This window comes from Cydia pomonella, chromosome 8, assembly GCF_033807575.1.
Source record: "Cydia pomonella isolate Wapato2018A chromosome 8, ilCydPomo1, whole genome shotgun sequence".
Classification (NCBI taxonomy): Eukaryota; Metazoa; Arthropoda; class Insecta; order Lepidoptera; family Tortricidae; genus Cydia; species Cydia pomonella.
This window is the reverse complement of record NC_084710.1, coordinates 4,169,901-4,188,367: the sequence shown is the minus strand read 5'-3', so window position 1 is coordinate 4,188,367 and position 18,467 is coordinate 4,169,901. Positions and strand designations below refer to the sequence as shown.

At 36.3% G+C, this 18,467-nt stretch overlaps 1 protein-coding gene across 1 annotated transcript in view; it reads left to right on the top strand.

The window, feature by feature from the left end:
• The window catches only part of LOC133520304 (protein draper-like), a 51,165-nt gene that overhangs the window by 3,108 nt on the left and 29,590 nt on the right, over positions 1–18,467 (top strand). Inside the window, exon 2 of the mRNA XM_061854673.1 lies at positions 10,854–11,044. Coding sequence (XP_061710657.1) covers positions 10,956–11,044 — 89 coding nt within the window. The 5' untranslated portion in view covers positions 10,854–10,955. The remainder of the gene's footprint in view (positions 1–10,853; positions 11,045–18,467) is intronic.

The window sequence follows — 18,467 nt, the reverse complement described above, 5'->3', positions numbered from 1 at the left end:
GGCATGCAGGTAGAATACTACCAGGAAAGTGACATAGGATATTTCTTGTCCTTGAATTCAATCTCTTAAGGGGGTGGAATGAGGGTTAAAAATACGAAAGACTTCTACGCAAGGCTCGGAACCGGTTTTTAAAATAGCGGTTAATACCGGTTTATTTCGGTTTTACTCTGAACTTTTCAAAGAACGCGAACGTTTAAAGAACATTATTTTAACCTAAATAAACCGGTTTATTCGACGCGCGACGAGACGGCCGGCCGGCCGGCGGCGTGCCGTTCTACGCATACAAAGTCACGATAGTAAATAAAACTACAATACAACTTTAAAGTTCACGCAAATCTTATTGTTGTTCACACAATGGCCAGTGAGGGATGTCCCCTCCCATTTTTATTTAATTTCCAATAATTGAGTGTATTATTATCGCGTCCCAGCCCGGATGAGAGTCGCAGCGTCGGGACCGGTACTGTTATTACTAACACATACTGAAGATTAGCCGCGAGCCAACCAGTCTATGTTTGTACTGGATATATAAATAAATGTTATGGGACCGTTGCTATTATTACACGTAAATAAATTATAAAGCTCAATAAGTAAAGTGTAGTGTAGTAGTGATAAACACTAATAAATGCCCTTACCTTACGACTTACCGTATACATATTTTAGAATTCGAGCAGGACCTCCAGATTCGTAGGCAGGGTTACCTACTACCAAAGATACATTGATTGGTTGTTGAAGACAATTTCGTGCTTTAAATTTGACATGTAAACGAGATGGCGCTGTACTGCTCCATACAATTTGCGGTAGCTCGTTGTCAAAAGTTGACGTTTGACGATTCAGAGACCGCAAAACATATAGCGCAGTATAGCGCCATCTGTTGTCACACTAAGGGGCACGATTTTTTCTTAGACTTTACCTGCTATTACAATCAATTCTCTTCGTTACTACCGACTAGGCACGAAGTATATAAGTATGTAACGAACGACCTAACGACCCCGCTGCGCTCCACCACAAGGTACCTAGTTAATAGACGGTAGTCCAACCATGGTGAATATTTGTTAATCCGTCATTACTCCTGCTTCCCTCGTGTGATCGCTTCGCTTCATGAAGTGGTATGCGAAAAACCCATTTGCCCAACGTTAAAAAATGGGTTACCTCTACCGATTAGGCTAGGACACAACTGAAATCACTCTCACTTTGTTCGCGTGAGATGAACCCTCTCCTTTAAAACAATGAGAATACTGCCAGCGTCGCGTTGGTTACGGTCGATGGCATTTTTACCCTTAATACGATGGAATAAGGTACATAGTGTTAACATTCCTTAAAGTCGCTTGTTGACTATAGGTCAGTGCTAGGTACAGACCAACATTGGCGACGATTGAATGAATCCGCTCTATATTCGTATTATGTAACTTTACGCGAAAATTGTATTCGTGTAAAAATTTCTATAAAGGAATCGAGTATGAAACGCTTCTATGACGGATAAAGTGAAAAGAGAGAAAATTAGTAGGTGAAAACTCGTTTATGGGAATACCTTTAAAATAACTAATCGGTAATAATGGGATTTAATAGCGGTGCAAGGTTTCTGATTTTATTTATTCTTATTTTTTCTATACCTATAATTTTCAGTTTAATAGGCAGTGTTTAAACTGAAAATAGCTCAGGTATTGAAACCTAAATAAACATTCATCATTTGCAAGTTAAATAAGGTACATTAAAAACCGAACGCAAAAAAAAAAAATCGAGGCATTTTTTAGGGTTCCGTAGCCAAATGGCAAAAAACGGAACCCTTATAGATTCGTCATGTCCGTCTGTCTGTCCGATTCTGTCACAGCCACTTTTTTCCGAAACTATAAGAGCTGTACTGTTCAAACTTAGTAAGTGGATGTATTCTATGAACCGCATTAAGATTTTCACACAAAAATAGAAAAAAAACAATGAATTTTGGGGGTTCCCCATACTTAGAACTGAAACTCAAAAAATCTTTTTTCATCAAACCCATACGTGTGGGGTATCTATGGATAGGTCTTCAAAAATGATGTTGAGGTTTCTAATATCATTTTTTTCTAAAATGAATAGTTTGCGCGAGAGACACTTCCAAAGTGGTAAAATGTGTGTCCCCCCCCCGTAACTTCTAAAATAACAGAATGAAAAATCTAAACAAAATATATGATATACATTGCCATGTAAACTTCCACCGAAAATTGGTTTGAACGAGATCTAGTAAGTAGTTTTTTTTTAATACGTCATGAAATTAAAAAAAAAATTTTTTTTTTCAACATACCCATACATGTGGGGTATCTATGGATAGGTCTTCAAAAATAATATTAAGGTTTCTAATATCATTTTTTTCTAAACTGAATAGTTTGCGCGAGAGAACCTCCCAAAGTAAAAAAATGTGTCCCCCCCCCCCCCCCCCCGTAACTTCTAAAATAACAGAATGAAAATTCTAAAAAAAATATATGATATACATTGCCATGTAAACTTTCACCGAAAATTGGTTTGAACGAGATCTAGTAAGTAGTTTTTTTTTAATACGTCATGAAATTAAAAAAAATTTTTTTTTTTTCAACATACACATACATGTGGGGTATCTATGGATAGGTCTTCAAAAATGATATTAAGGTTTCTAATATCATTTTTTTCTAAACTGAATAGTTTGCGCGAGAGAACCTCCCAAAGTAAAAAAAAGTGTGTCCCCCCCCCTGTAACTTCTAAAATAACAGAATGAAAAATCTAAAAAAAATATATGATATACATTACGATGCAAACTTCTAACGAAAATTGGTTTGAACGAGATCTAGTGAGTAGTTTTTTTTAATACGTCATAAAATTAAAAAAAAAATTTTTTTTCGTCAAACCCATACGTGTGGGGTATCTATGGATAGGTCTTCAAAAATGATATTTAGGTTCCTAATATAATTTTTTTCTAAAGTGAAGTTTTTGTTTGTTTACCATCGCCCATGCTCTACCGATGGTAAGTCGAGTGTTGCTGTTTGTACCTACCTATTTCTTTATTAGACTTTTATTGACCTACACAATTACACATGCCTAAGTTTTGAGCAAAAAGTAACATCCTTGAAATAGAATATCTACATAGAAACTTAAGTCAACAAACGCTACTTAATTATGTCCAATCTAGCCAATTTCGATTTGACCCACATTTAGTTAACGGTGATCTGTGTGCGTCGCGTGAATTGCTTAACAGGACTTCAGCATAAACTATGTATAGCTTAGGTTCCTAGCTAATTAATAAGCCTATCTGTGACGTTCTTAAGGGAAAAGACACTACTTTAATGAATGTAGGAAATCGTGTCAGTATAGCGTCTAAGGTTCTTACTATCAGTATTGTCATTAAAGTTCTTACCTACGTGCAAAATTTTCATTCTTATCCCTCTTGGAGATGAATCCTTTCTTAGTGAAGCTTGGAGCTCTACTTTGTATATCTTGAAAATATAATACTTCAACCTGTGATGCGCTTCCTGTCAATGTCTACACAACGTGTCTGTTTTATTATGTATATTTAAATATTAGTAGCAAACGAGCGGACGGCTAGATGTGAATCATAGGTGCAGGAGTCGTTAAACTGTAACTATTGGTGTCAAGTCTAGTCTAGTCAGTTTAGAATATACATAGAATATTTGCAGTATTTATTCGCGTATCGATATATAATTAAAGTAGCTTATCGTGCGGCCTGCCTCACGCTTGCTGGCTGAATCACAGACCGTCATAGTTTTTGTCAGTTAAGGTGTCAAAAAAAAACCACGAAACATATTTGCTACAAGTCTTACTGCATGTTTACCCACGCGTTGTTAGCGGTGACCTATTTAACTCTTTGTCCAAATTCACAAATCACTTCATCTTGACTGATAGCTCATCCACAAAGCTACTTGATCTTTAGATCCATATAACAAGTATACGTCATTCCATCACACTTAAACTGGTGGCCTAAAACGAAGCGTTTATTGATCTTTGTTAATGATGCAGGAATTGTTAAAGTGTTTTGGTGTGTTATTCCAATTGCCTTGTCACGTCGTAAGCTCATGCGAATCAGTTGACCGCTTAAAACATTTTGTGTCAGAAAGTGACACAAAATGTTCTTTATAAATTACCGCAATTTTTGTGGCACTAATCGCTGGTCAGCGTCTTAAAGCCATCAATAATAATATTATGCATAGTTGTAGCGCCTACTGCATTACGTTACGAGCGATGTGACTTTGGGACCGCGAATTTGGTACGGCGCGAGGTCTGTTCGATTGACTGGGAGGTGGTTTGCCTCACGTCCGTTAAGGACGCAGCTATGATCAGACCAAGGTCGCATTTGACACCGAATATCGCGATGACGACTCGCCAAGCAACATGAATGTGCGAACAGTACGAATGTGTTTTGACAATAATGGCGACCTATTGCGCTCGGGTTATGTTTATGCAATGTGATATTTTAATTGTCCGATGTGGTGGGTGAATGTCGGTCACTTGATGTTTAAGAGGCTTGTTATTCGACCTAATGAGTACTGGGAATTGAATACTTTTATAATTTCTTAGAGATAGAGTTCTGGGATGTGGAGTTCATCTAAGCTTACAAAGGGGATATTCCTCCATTGACGTCAACTTTCTCTGAAGATATTACGTTTATATTAGCACAGCCACACTTAAGTTACTTCCTAGTCTGAATAGGTTTGCTTAGACGGACTCTTAACTGCTATAGTCTGGTCGAAAGGAGTAAGATACAAAAGTGTAAACATATCTTTTACGTGGACTGGCCATATTTTACTGAATTAACTTTGTAATAGGTACTTAATGTTTGAAATTTCAAGCCCAAGGAGGTATATTATAAAGATTCGAGTGATCAACGTCCAAGATGCAGGAAAAAGAATCAGGCATATTTAAAATCTACAATTTAAACTTTGTCTTCGACAAAACATTATTGGTGAATATTTTAGTTCAATAAGATATTCACATTAATTTAAATCACGTCACTTAAAGAATTGAGGGATAGAAATCCTAACGTACTTAAATCAGACCTAGATCAGCATTTTGCACAACCGACATTGTTATGTACAGTTTCACTAACACGAATAATAATTCCTAGTATTTGAAGTTGCAACGTTTTATTTTGACTAACGTCCATTTATTTTTGCACGCCCACATGCTGCCGAATACTTTTAAAGTGTGTAGGCATTCGTCTATGTCTACACGTGATTAGTTTTTTATCAGCAATTAAGCAGCTATAGGTACCGTAGTTCAGCCAAAGCAAAGATAAATTGAAATAGAGGTGTATTGTCAAAGAAAACTTTGTGGCCACGTAAATTTACTGACATCTTTCGACACATGATTAAAACTTATAGAACTTATTCTTTCACTGATATGTGTAATTTTTTATTTTATTAGGAAAAGGTAAGCATTTGACCACAATCTCACCTGATGGTAAGTGCCGATGCAGTCTAGGATGGAACATGCTTATTTAAAAGATGTCTATTCACTCTCGATTTAAAAAGATCCAAATTATAGTGGACTGGGAATAGATTTACAGGAAACGAATTCCACTCCTTAGCCGTTCGCATGATAAAGCTGGATGCGTAGCGTTTAGTGTGAATCAGCGGCAGAGTAACGACGTAAGGGTGAAACGCAAGCCCGCGTCTAGTCTCACGGTAAACACCAAAAACGACGGTACGGGCGGTTTTTGACGGTAAATATCAAAAAGTGGCGCTATCTAATAGATTAAAGGCCAAAGGTATGACAGCATCGTTTGGAGCGATGGTGCCATAACCTGCCCGATAAAATGGCGCCACTTTTTGATATTTAACAAACACATATCAGTGAAATAATATTAAGGATCAAAGTCAACTGGCATTCTAAAAGTTTCGAAAGATAGCAGTAAATTGATGTGGCTACAAAGTTTTCTTTGATAATACACCTCTATTTCAAATTCTCTTTCACCAAACTGAGCTCTGGAATGAACTGTCGCCCGCGGTATTTCCGGACAGATACGATCTTCAAACCTTCAAGGAGCCTTCTCCCATCTGAAGGCGTTGCTATTGTCCATGGGCTACAATAATTGCTTACCATCAGGCGATGCGTCTGCTCGTTTGTCTCCTATATCATCAAAAAAAGTCTAGCCATCCGCTCTATCTGACATAAGCTGTTCGATTAAGTAAAAAAAAAACAGCTTTTGAGATGAATATGACTTAGAAACGATGATGCAATTGAATGAGATTTTTTTTATCATTGGTCAGTAGATACGTGTGTCATACAGATACTGAAAAACGACGAGCCAAATTTCGGACACGTAGATCCGATGTAGTTTCTGACTTATCAAATCTCTTTGAATATTCCTATATTGCGATCTGGAACTACGGACAAATTCTTTTATATATTTACTTACTGAATGTTGCGTATTTGTCGAATGTAACATCTTCCACGTCGTTAACTGAGAATTCGTTAATGTTACTCACGGATGGTCAGTCAAGGGTGGGTGTTAGTACCCAGTGATACCACCTTGATAAAGGTCACTGCCACATACCAATATACGAGCAATTCAAATGCATTGAACTCTTCTCTGTACTAAACGCCAGTCTACACTACAACTCAAATACTAGGTACTTATAGGTACAATCACAGAACGCATTTTCTTGAAATTATCGCCCGCAAACTTCGCTCATATTCAGTAGTAGAAATAGGACAGGTTCCGCGCAATTCCTGTTATTAGCCGTGGAATGCTGAGTTTTTCAGCTTTTTATATTATAAACAATACTGGTTTATAGAAAAATGCTAATAGATTAAAGTTGCAGCGACGGACAAACTGTTCTTTATCGCATCACTGTTATATTTTTAGATCCGTTTAACGTTAACGCTATCTTGCAGCGCAACATTTTACGATGTCTGTTGTGTATAAATAACTATGGAATTAATTATTTTATGACAACCGACTTCAATGGATTCTTACGAATCCGATATGGTTATGCTGCTTCCCGAAAACCAAGTAAAGTCATGAAACATGTTATGGAAAACCCAAATTGCCCACTGAGGATTTCTTTCTACTTAATGTATTAACTTACGTTGTCGTAGTTCGTAAATATAAAAGTATATCTACCTACAACGAAATCTCCTCATTTGTAGGGTTCCGTAGTCAACTAGGAACCCTTATAGTTTCGCCAATGTCCGTCTGTCCGTGCGTGGCTTTGCTCTGTGACGTTAGTGCTAGAAAGCTGCAATTTGGCATGGATACATAAATCATACATGGCGACAGAACGGCAAAACGAAATTAACAAAAAAAACATTTTTTTAGGGTCGCCTCCATTCAAAATGTCTTTTATTTTTATTTTTGTTTATTGCTTTAACCCAATGGTGTGGTGTGGGGTATCGTTGGATAGGTGTTTTAAAATGAATAAGGGTCTGCAGATTTTTTTTTATATAGTGATTATTTTCGGAAATAATCGCCCCGACAGAATAAAAATGCCCCCGCCCCTCTAACTTTTGAACCATGTATTCAAAAGATATTAAATAAATCGTTAAACAAGAGCTTAATAAATACTTTCAATTAAAACTATAGTGAACATGATCGGTCCAGTCGTTTTTGAGTTAGGTACTGCAAAAAGTCTTCTCTTCTTATTAAAACTACGTACAAAGCCCTGCGAAGGTAATCCCTTACCTTATGCTTGTAATGTACAATGATACTTACTAATAGACTCCGTTGAGTACTATACTGATGAGTATAGCCCGACATGCTCTTGGCCGATTTCTGATCTCTTGGGAAGTAGAGAAATGCCGAGGAAAAAGAAACAATGAATATGCTATATGATATTTCTTAAGTCTTGTCTATAAGATTTGCGCGCATAAACAAATGTTTTAAAAATATAACCAACAACATTACGGATTTTCATAAATTCCAAACTGTATTTCTTGCATTTGGCCTGTTGCCATTTTCATGTTTGCTGATAAATGTATTAGTGAAACAGTAGGTATTATCATAAAATGGAACCAATTTGTTTTTAGGGTTCCGTAGCCAAATGGCATAAAACGGAACCCTTATAGTTTCGCCATGTCCGTCTGTCTGTCTGTCTGTCTGTCTGTCCGAGGCTTTGCTCCGTGGTCGTTAGTGCTAGAAAGCTGAAATTTGGCATGGATATATAAATCAATAAAGCCGACAAAGTCGTACAATAAAACCTCAAAAAATTTAATTTTTTTTAGGGTACCTCCCCTACACGTAAAGTGGGGGTGAATTTTTTTTTTCGCTTCAACCCTAGAGTGTGGGGTATCGTTGGAAAGGTCTTTCAAAACTAATAGGGGTTTTCAAGAAACATTTCTTGATAAAGTGAATATATTCGGAGATAATCGCTCCGAAAGAAAAATAAAATGTGTCCCCCCCCCCTCTAACTTTTGAACCATAGGTCCAAAAAATATGAAAAAAATCGTGGAAGTAGAGCTTAAGAAAGACATTAAATGAAAACTATAGCGGACATGATCAGTTTAGCTGTTTTTGAGTTATCGAAAAAAGTTTTCCCTTCATAGTAAAAAGACTTATTTTAATTAGGTACTGATTATGCAAATTTGCCTATTTGTTTAACTCAGGTGAAAGGTACCGTTTCATCCCTTGGTTAACAATTTACTATACTTTAAGCTCCAGTTTAGCTTATTGTGACGGTAGAGTAACTACGGAACCCTACACTGAGCGTGGCCCGACATGCTCTTGGCCGGTTATTTACTGTTTATTTTAAGGTTAATAACACAAATTAGTACCACTATACTATTGTTACTAGTCTTTGATAATGTGTATTTAGAGAGGTCGGTGAATCTCTTCGTTTCAGCTTGGGCAAAAATGCTTTCGCATATACAATAATTCTCTTTTTTTTATAAGTAAGTAAATGGGTCCCCAGTCAGCAGATATTTGTCTATGAGCTGCATATGTATGTTTTTAAGTATTTATATAATCTATCTGTTATATATGTATCATTGCCCGTTGTGGGTGTTAGCCCACAATACAAGCTTATTGATGCGTCTTACCGGACTAGGTCGATTTGTGTGAAATTTTCCCATAATATTTGTTTTATATTTAACTTCAAATCAAATGATTCGTTTGGATAGAAGCCATAGAAGGATCTCTATTCTAAATCTCACCTTATGGTGATGAAGAGTTTGAACAATAAATACCTCGTAAATCATTAAATGTGGCAGAAAACGGCAAAACCTCTCACTTTGTCGCTTGCCATAGGCCATTTAAGGTCTTAGCACACTATTACAACTCAACAGCCACTCGACTCAAAATTAAATATTGAAATTAAAGCCTTATCTTGTATGTCCTACAGTACAAGTTTAACATTTAGGTAACTGTCGGGTGGTCTACGCGTCGTCCACTCGTCGTCCACTAAGCTGAACCAAAAGTGAGTTGAGTTGGTGTGGAATTGATATAGTGTGCGAAGACCTTTATACGAATAACCTGTAAAGTGTCAAGGCGTCCTTATGGCAACCGGCAAAGTGGGACGTTTTGCCGGTTTGGGTCACAAATTGAATTTCACAATGACGTAAAATCCCTTAAAACATTTCTCTTCGTTTGATTAGTTAGTCATGACTTCCATTGTCTGTTGCATTCACCTTGGCCTTATCTTATATCCTTTGCAAATTATAACTGTTGAGTTGACCACTCCTTACCCTTAGTTTATTTGTAATATGACAAATTTCACAAGAATTTCACAATCAATTGTTTTTATCACTTACATGGTTGCACAACATGTTCATTATTAGATTTAAATTAAGAGATAAATATCAAGTAGGCATATTACAATGCGCTTATGAACGTCAATTAAAGCTACGCCGGCTCTAACCCTACACCTCTGACCCGAGAAGATTTAAATCCCTCCTAAATTATAGGAGGGTATCCCAATATGGGACCGGCAAGAAACTTGGAAATCAATAAACTGCTTTTGAACAATAAACCCGTAGTTTTAATAGTTACGCATACTTTTGCATAACGTATGCTTTAAAATTAATTGATAATAGCATTACCTACCTATATATTGTAATAGCAAAGCAAACCACAACCTGCGTAAATCCCCTTTGTTTTCAAAGTAATTATTTATTTCATTAGTATTATTGTCATTATAATTCCTTCGATGAATTACAAGAATTATATAATCATTTCTGCACGATAACAGTATGTATATTACGTATTCTACTTTTTTATTTGTAAGATATGAAATAGTATCTTTAAATAGAATATTTTTCCCGCTAGCTAATTGTTTTTATTGGACGCGCTCATTCGGTTTGTAAATATTACTATAAATACTCTAGGCAATGGAAACAAAAATATACTCGTACCAATTAATTCAGTGTTAGAAATACTTAGGTACGTTACAGTACTTACAGTTCAGTATACGAGGACATTTCGTTGTGAGTTTTTTTTTCATTTACCTTAACATAGCCATAAGCTCTAATAGAGTAAGAAAGAGTTGGATGGAATAAATAATAAATCAATATTATGGAACATTATTACTGAATATTGTAATACTCTTACGTTCGCTTACTTTGAACAATAGTATTTTGCCTCTAAGCCCACCTGGCCATACTTTTATTTTAACCTTTCGAACGCCATTTGAAATATCCAAAAACTAGCTTGAGATCATGTAGGTTATTTTCACTTTATAGGTAACCGTTCTATGTGGGCGCCAACTCATGAGTTGTCATGACACCTTAGATTTTTGCCATTCAAAGCTTCGCAAACAAACAAAACGTGGCACAAATTCTACCTACTCGAACCTATTTTCCCAATCTTAGAAAAAAGTTACAACTTCGAGCTTTCTACACAATACCAAAACTGTTCCATGTAATGTTTCACGAGAGTAACAGCGACCCTTTCTTTTCAGATCTCCGCCATCGCAAAAGCCTACATTGGCGCAACCTCATTTGAATGCACATTGTGAGGTAACACCGTAAACAATAGTGTTATGGAGCAGGCGTGAGTCGAGATGTGGCCGAAGGTTGTCGCGGTCTTGGGGCTCGTGGCGGTGGCCAACGCCATCCTTGAGGGCCCCAATGTCTGCATGAGAAATGAGCCGTGAGTGTTTATTGACTTTTTATTGTTTAACCTTGTGTGACCGGGGGATACCGCAAATCCGCGTAACTAGCACTGGTTAATACTGCGTACACAACAGCAAATTTTACAGGTGAAGCTTAAAACGTAAGTAACTTTATATTTTGAAGTTTTCCTTTTTTTACCTAATAAATGCTTGTAGAACACATGATTCAATACTTTCTGTGTGAATGTTTTTCTGTGTTTTGTGAACTCACTCCAATGAATTGCTGCTGATGGGGCCGAAGGTTGCCCTAGTACTGTGACTACAGGCGGTGACCACCGCCATCCTTGAGGGCCCCAATGTCTGCATGAGAAATGAGCCGTCAGTGTTTATTGACTTTTTTAGGGTTCCGTAGCCAAATGGCAAAAAACGGAACCCTTATAGATTCGTCATGTCCGTCTGTCTGTCCGATTCTGTCACAGCCACTTTTTTCCGAAACTATAAAAGCTATACTGTTCAAACTTGGTAAGTAGATGTATTCTATGAACCGCATTATGATGTTTACACAAAAATAGAAAAAAAACAATAAATTTTGGGGGTTCCCCATACTTAGAACTGAAACTCAAAAAATCTTTTTTCATCAAACCCATACGTGTGGGGTATCTATGGATAGGTCTTTAAAAATGATATTGAGGTTTCTAATATCATTTTTTTCTTAACTGAATAGTTTGCACGAGAGACACTTCCAAAGTGGTAAAAAGTGTGCCCCCCCCCCCCCGTAACTTCTAAAATAACAGAATGAAAAATCTAAAAAAAATATATGATATACATTGCCATGCAAACTTCCACCGAAAATTGGTTCGAACGAGATCTAGTAAGTAGTTTTTTTTAATACGTCATAAAAATTAAAAAAATTTTTTTTTTTCATCAAACCCATACGTGTGGGGTATCTAAGGATAGGTCTTCAAAAATGATATTTAGGTTTCTAATATCATTTTTTTCTAAACTGAATAGTTTGCGCGAGAGACACTTCCAAAGTGAAAAAAAGTGTGTCCCCCCCCTGTAACTTCTAAAATAACGGAATGAAAAATCTAAAAAAAATATATGATATACATTACCATGCAAACTTCCAACGAAAATTGGTTTGAACCAGATCTAGTAAGTAGTTTTTTTAATACGTCATAAATGGTACGGAACCCTTCATGGGCGAGTCCGACTCGCACTTGGCCGCTTTTTTATTAACCTTGTGTGACCGGCACTAGAACGTTCCTAACGCGATGATAATCCATAAAATATATGTTTTGTGAAACCACTCCAATGGGTTGCTGTTGAGGCTGAAGGTTGTGGTGGTATTGTGGTTACACGTATACGATTCTATAACAATTGTCATGTTTTCGGTGGTTTTAAGTGTAGAAATTAGCAAACACAGTGTCAATTTTTCAAACGTAACCTGTCAACGGATCTTTATGGTATACAGGAAGACCTTTGAGCGCCCCAATGTCTAAATACGAGATGAAATGTATCTTTTGTCTTTTTACACATTTCCTTACGAGAACTAGAGAAGATCGATATACCTATGTTTTGTGAAGTCACTTCAATGCCTTTTCCAGATTAGGTTGAAGGTAGTCACGGTCTTGGGGCTTGCGACGGTGGCCGATGCTATTCTAAAAGGCCCCGATGATGTATGTATAGTGAAATAATTAAATTTCCGTACCATTTCGTACCTTGTCACAGTAACAATCATCAATATGAAAGTCGCTAGGGACCTTTTTTTAATACTACGTCGGTGGCAAACAAGCATACGGCCTGCCTGATGGTAAGCAGTCTCCGTAGCCTATGTACGCCTGCAACTCAAGAGGAATTACATGCGCGCTGTCGCACATTGATTTACTATAGTAGGGTATTTTATTTACATATACATACTCAACTATAAGTCAAGCTCAAGTTTTTTTAGAGTCACCGTAAGTACCCGGTTACTGACTGTTTTTATCGGTACTTATATAGCAATTAATTTCCGTAAAAGGCGTCTAAGCGTTTTCCTGTATAACTTTTATAATTTAACAAGGATAAAAATTCGTTAAATGCTAGTAGGTAATTTACTGATTGATGACATTAAATCAGGTAGTGTAGTTGTTTTTCCGAGCTTACGTACGGTGGAGGAAATTGATTCTTTCGCAGTTTGCGGTTCACTTTTCATTATTTCGCTCTTAGAATAAGTATGTACAACCAAATGTACTTGAACCGCAAATTGCTAAATAATCAATTTCCTCGACCGTACAATGTACGCATACGATGGGGTTTACAAAATATTATGAATCCAGACTGTTGCCAAACCAATGCAAAAAGACTGTCCTAATTAATATTTCCAGTAGGCTTACCACCTGACATATTCGCTAGCGTGCGCGTAACTTACTTTCTATGCATCTCGCTCGCATATTAGTGCGAGTGCGATGTAGGTATAGAATTAAGTTACGCAGTCGTTAGCCAATATGTCACTTTGACACGGATAAGGCAGTCGTGGTTAGGTTACTGATACAAAACTTCACAGATGATCCTAAAACCTAGCTACTTGAATAAGAACTATTCTAGAATTTATGAAAATATTTACATCATTTACATGGTACGGCACTGTTTACGTTTTTACATAATAAAAACAGTAATATAACTAAAACTTCATACTAAAATGACTGCCACTCAGCATAAGTCGTGATGCATGTCACGACGTTGGTTTTCAGGGCAATCAGAAGAAAAAACTAAATAACTACAACCAAAACATTATACATATAAGTGACCTTTCTATAGTTTCTATCATTGTTTCTTTGAGACCGTATCGTTCGTGCCATCCACGATGACGCGCAGATTTGTCAAATCTAACCTTTAATAACATGACAATATTAGTCAAGACGCACGTTTTCGTGAATGACACAATCTATAACGGCTTCGAATCCAGTGTCAAAGATAATCCCTACTTCCCTACTTAATAATCTGTTTGTTTACCAGTCTTTCTGTTTGTTACTTCTTAACGCTTAAACCGCTGAACCGATTTAGATTAAATTTGATATGAAGATACTTTGAGGCCCGGAGAAGGACATAGGATAGTTTTGACAATCATCATCATCACCCTCGAAGACGAAGTCACGGGCAGGAGCTAGTCATTGAATGAAGAGATTAAAGTTTGTCATTGGCTGTAGAATTAAATTATCTAATGGAGAGCGCTGAAATATTAATTGACTTCGATCCGTCTAGACATTTATTTATAAATGATCTCCCCTGCGGTCGACCCATTTCTGCGACATCCGCGCAATGTGGATCTGACCTGACCTAGTACTCTTATATTAGGTACATATTAGATAACCCATAACTAGGTTGTTAATACCATCGAGAAATATTTGATGATATTTTGACTAATGGAACATTATTATTTATTACTAGTCGAAAATTGACGTCATGTTGGTATGTCTCATTTGTTGTTTTGTTCATTTCTTATTTTGTCTCAATTTGTATTCGCCGCTCGTTCTTCTTCTTCTTTGCTTTTTACCTTTATCTTTAGCAAAGATATGTATTATAAATTATAATCTATCATCTGCTAGGAGATGAAACTTGCGTATTATGTAGGTAAGTCGTTGGTACATATTAAGATAAAAAAAACGATATTACCTAGCCTAGCCTAGCTAGCCTAAATTGTTTTAATTCTTAATAAAAAAAATTAAGAAGCAGGAAGAGAGCTCCTATTTTTTCAAATAGTCCAAATTTGATATTTGCCCGTTTCATACCTTTCGAGAAAAAAGTTTAAAGGTGGCAGTAGAGGGTCATTAAACAATTCTATGAAACAATTTTCTCCTCTCAGGGCATCATCTGGTAATAGTTTCGGAAACAGGTTTTAAGGCAATTTTTGAAAGGCTATCTTGCTACAACCTTTCAGTACCATGTCTCTCTCTTAATAAGGCTTACTCGGCTATCTACACCGGTGTAGGTAAACATTGAACCGAACATGTAGGTAAAGGCCTAATGTTACTAGGAATTCTAGCATGCTTCATGTTATACATCGTCCACACTATTAATTCAATATTCGTAAACCTTATCACAAAGACATAAGGTCCACAGATGATTAGTTAGTTTTGCTGTTATTACAACGCTTGTTCCGTTCGTCTTTGTTCATTGCATGCGTGGTTAGGATAATTTATTCAAGTTTGTTTCATTGACACATTCGTGATTCACCCGGCCAGTCGTTAGGCTAGGTTTTAACAACTCACGTAATAAGGTAGTTCACGCAAACGAACATAATCTGCTATACCTGGCTGGATTCATGTTCACACATACCTTGTATACTTATAATATATGTTGTTCGTGAATTCAATGATTAAATAATTTGCGTGTCCAACGGTCGTACATAGTCACATATAATAATAATATTTATGAACAATATTTATTTTTGAGTGGGAAGTTGTTGTTTATTTTAACCATTATTAAAATTTCGTACCAAATTTTCCTAAACTTTGCTTTTCATACCAAACATTGCCTTGGTTTGTAAAATGAGTTCGGTTTTTAAAAGAGCATTTTTGAATATCTGCCAAACGGAATCACTGTTTTTAAACCTGCCTAATGTTTGGCAGAGTAGGCAATGTTTTAGGAAATAGTGATATCCTGATATCGCAGCATAGCTGTTTGTTATTGTCAGGTGATTGTTGCATGATATCATGATGTTGTTGGTCGGCCAATTTAAAATAATTGTCGTTTCGCGTCCACAAAGAATTTTCGTTACATACTTACCGCATTTTATTGACTACAACTTAACGCTATGCGTGTAGCTAAGCAGTTAATGAATTAGCATTACGTACTGTTACATATCATGTAATTTAATGTTTACTTACTATAAAACCCGTTTTGTCAATTTTCGCGTCTGTGATTTTGCTTTTCTGACCAGTTACATAACATGTCTTGGCTGTGAGTTGGTCCGATAACTATAATAACTAGAACTCGAAATTCATAACAACTGTTCGACCAAATATATAAATATGCTACTGGTTGGAATAGTTTTGCATGTGTTTGATGACTATGATGACCCACTTAAGGAAACTGTTTTGCGTAAAGAATTATTGTATGTACTATTGTAAACAGTACGTTAAAAATTCTAGTCGAGTAGCGACTAATCCTATGCCATTGCCAAATAATTATTATAATTAAGTATTATTACATATTAGTAATGCATGCTTGCATGCTTAGTGATATTGCCAATCTACACAGCAACTTTTTGCAATGATGCAACATCGCGTTTCAAGAACTGCTTCAACGGTAGTCGTATTAATAACTTAACATTTTTGCACTAGAAGTTAGTGTTATTTTTTTCTTATAAGTATTCAGTTGTTTATATTTTATTCCGAGTATTTAAATTCACAAAACATCTTGCTAATATTTTCATTTTGATATGAGAACGCGGGATTTTTTACGTGACTTAAGGGAAATTTTCCGAGCGGACTGTAGCTGTAAAAAAATGTAATTTCCGTACCATTTCGTACCGATCTTGTCACAGTGACAATATGAAAGCCCCTAGCGACTTTCATTTTGATTCTCATACTATCACCTCTTACGAAATGTTACTGAAATTAAATTCCTTGACCGCAAATATTGTATCGGAGCTAAATAGCGATAGTATATACTACAAATACTTGAAGGGAGTACCCATTTGCGCTTACTCTAAGTATTACAAAATAACAACAATAATATTTAAAAAAAGCGGCCAAGTGCGAGTCGGACTCGCGCATGAAGGGTTCCGTACCATTTGAGACGTATTAAAAAAAATCTACTTGCTAGATCTTGTTCAACATTTTACCACTTTGGACACACATTTTACCACTTTGGAAGTGTCTCTCGCGCAAACTATTCAGTTTAGAAAAAAATGATATTAGGAAAAAAATTTTTTTTAATTTTGTGACGTATTAAAAAAAAAACTACTCACTAGATCTCGTTCAAACCAATTTTCGGTGGAAGTTTGCATGGTAATGTATATCATATATTTTTTTTAGATTTTTCATTCTGTTATTTTAGAAGTTACAGGGGGGGGGGGGGGGCACAAATTTTTTCACTTTAGAAGTGTCTCTCGCGCAAACTATTCAGTTTAGAAAAAAATGATATTAGGAACCTAAATATCATTTTTGAATACCTATCCATAGATACCCCACACGTATGGGTTTGATGGAAATTTTTTTTTTTTTTTAATTTTGTCGTAATAAAAAAAAACTACTTACTAGATCTCGTTCAAACCAATTTTCGGTGGAAGTCTGCATGACAATGTATATCATATATTTTTTTTAGTTTTTTTATTCAGTTATTTTAGAAGTTACGGGGGGGGGGACACATTTTACCACTTTGGAAGTGTCTCTCGCGCAACCTATTCATTTTAGAAAAAAATGATATTAGAAACCTCAATATCATTTTTGAAGACCTATCCATAGATACCCCACACGTATGGGTTGGATGAAAAAAGATTTTTTGAGTTTCAGTTCTAAGTATGGGGAACCCCCAAAATTTATTGTTTTTTTTCTATTTTTGTGTGAACATCTTAATACGGTCCATAGAATACATCCACTTACTAAGTTTGAACAGTATAGCTCTTATAGTTTTGGAAAAAAGTGGCTGTGAAAGAATCGGACAGACAGACGGACATGACGAATCTATAAGGGTTCCGTTTTTTGCCATTTGGCTACGGAACCCTAAAAATCGCATAACCTAAGAAGGAAGATGAATAAAGAGAATAATAATATGTTACAAAATATGTTCACCAACGAACCGGAGATGGCCATTGCAGATGAATCATCCTTTATATTGTTTTATGCACAAACAATTAGATAACGATTGACCTTGGATGTTAAGAGCCCTTAATCCTTGGAGCGTTCTCCGATTTCACGAAATAACGCTCGATAGATGGCGTTGGCGCTCGGTACGCGAGCGCCGGCAACGCGACGCGCGTTTCAATGCAGACTAGAATAATCTTGATAGTTTTCAATATAATTTCAAGCAACATTAATTTTAGTGTTATATGATATCATATGGGCACTCTTTATTTTATTTTATATGCACAGTAGTTTTTTTTATGTACACTACTACTAAGTGTACAGACTACAGAGTGTACTATAACCCTTGCTCTTTATTCTGTCTCTTTCACACCAATGGAAAATGAAGAAGTTAGTAAATGACTGCAGGTATAAATAAAGTATATTAGTGCGATAGAGAGACAGATAGTGTTTTGTTGTCGTATCGTAAACGATTGGCATGTTGGCCACACACTTGCTTGGTGCCTAGCCAAAATACCAATCGTTTGCGTATATTAGTGCGATAGAGAGACAGTAGTGTTTCGTTGTCGTATCGTAAACGATTGGCATGTTGGCTACGCACTCATGATACCTAGCCAAGAAGCCAATCGATTGCGCATATTAGTGCGATAGAGAGACAGATAGTGTTTCCTTG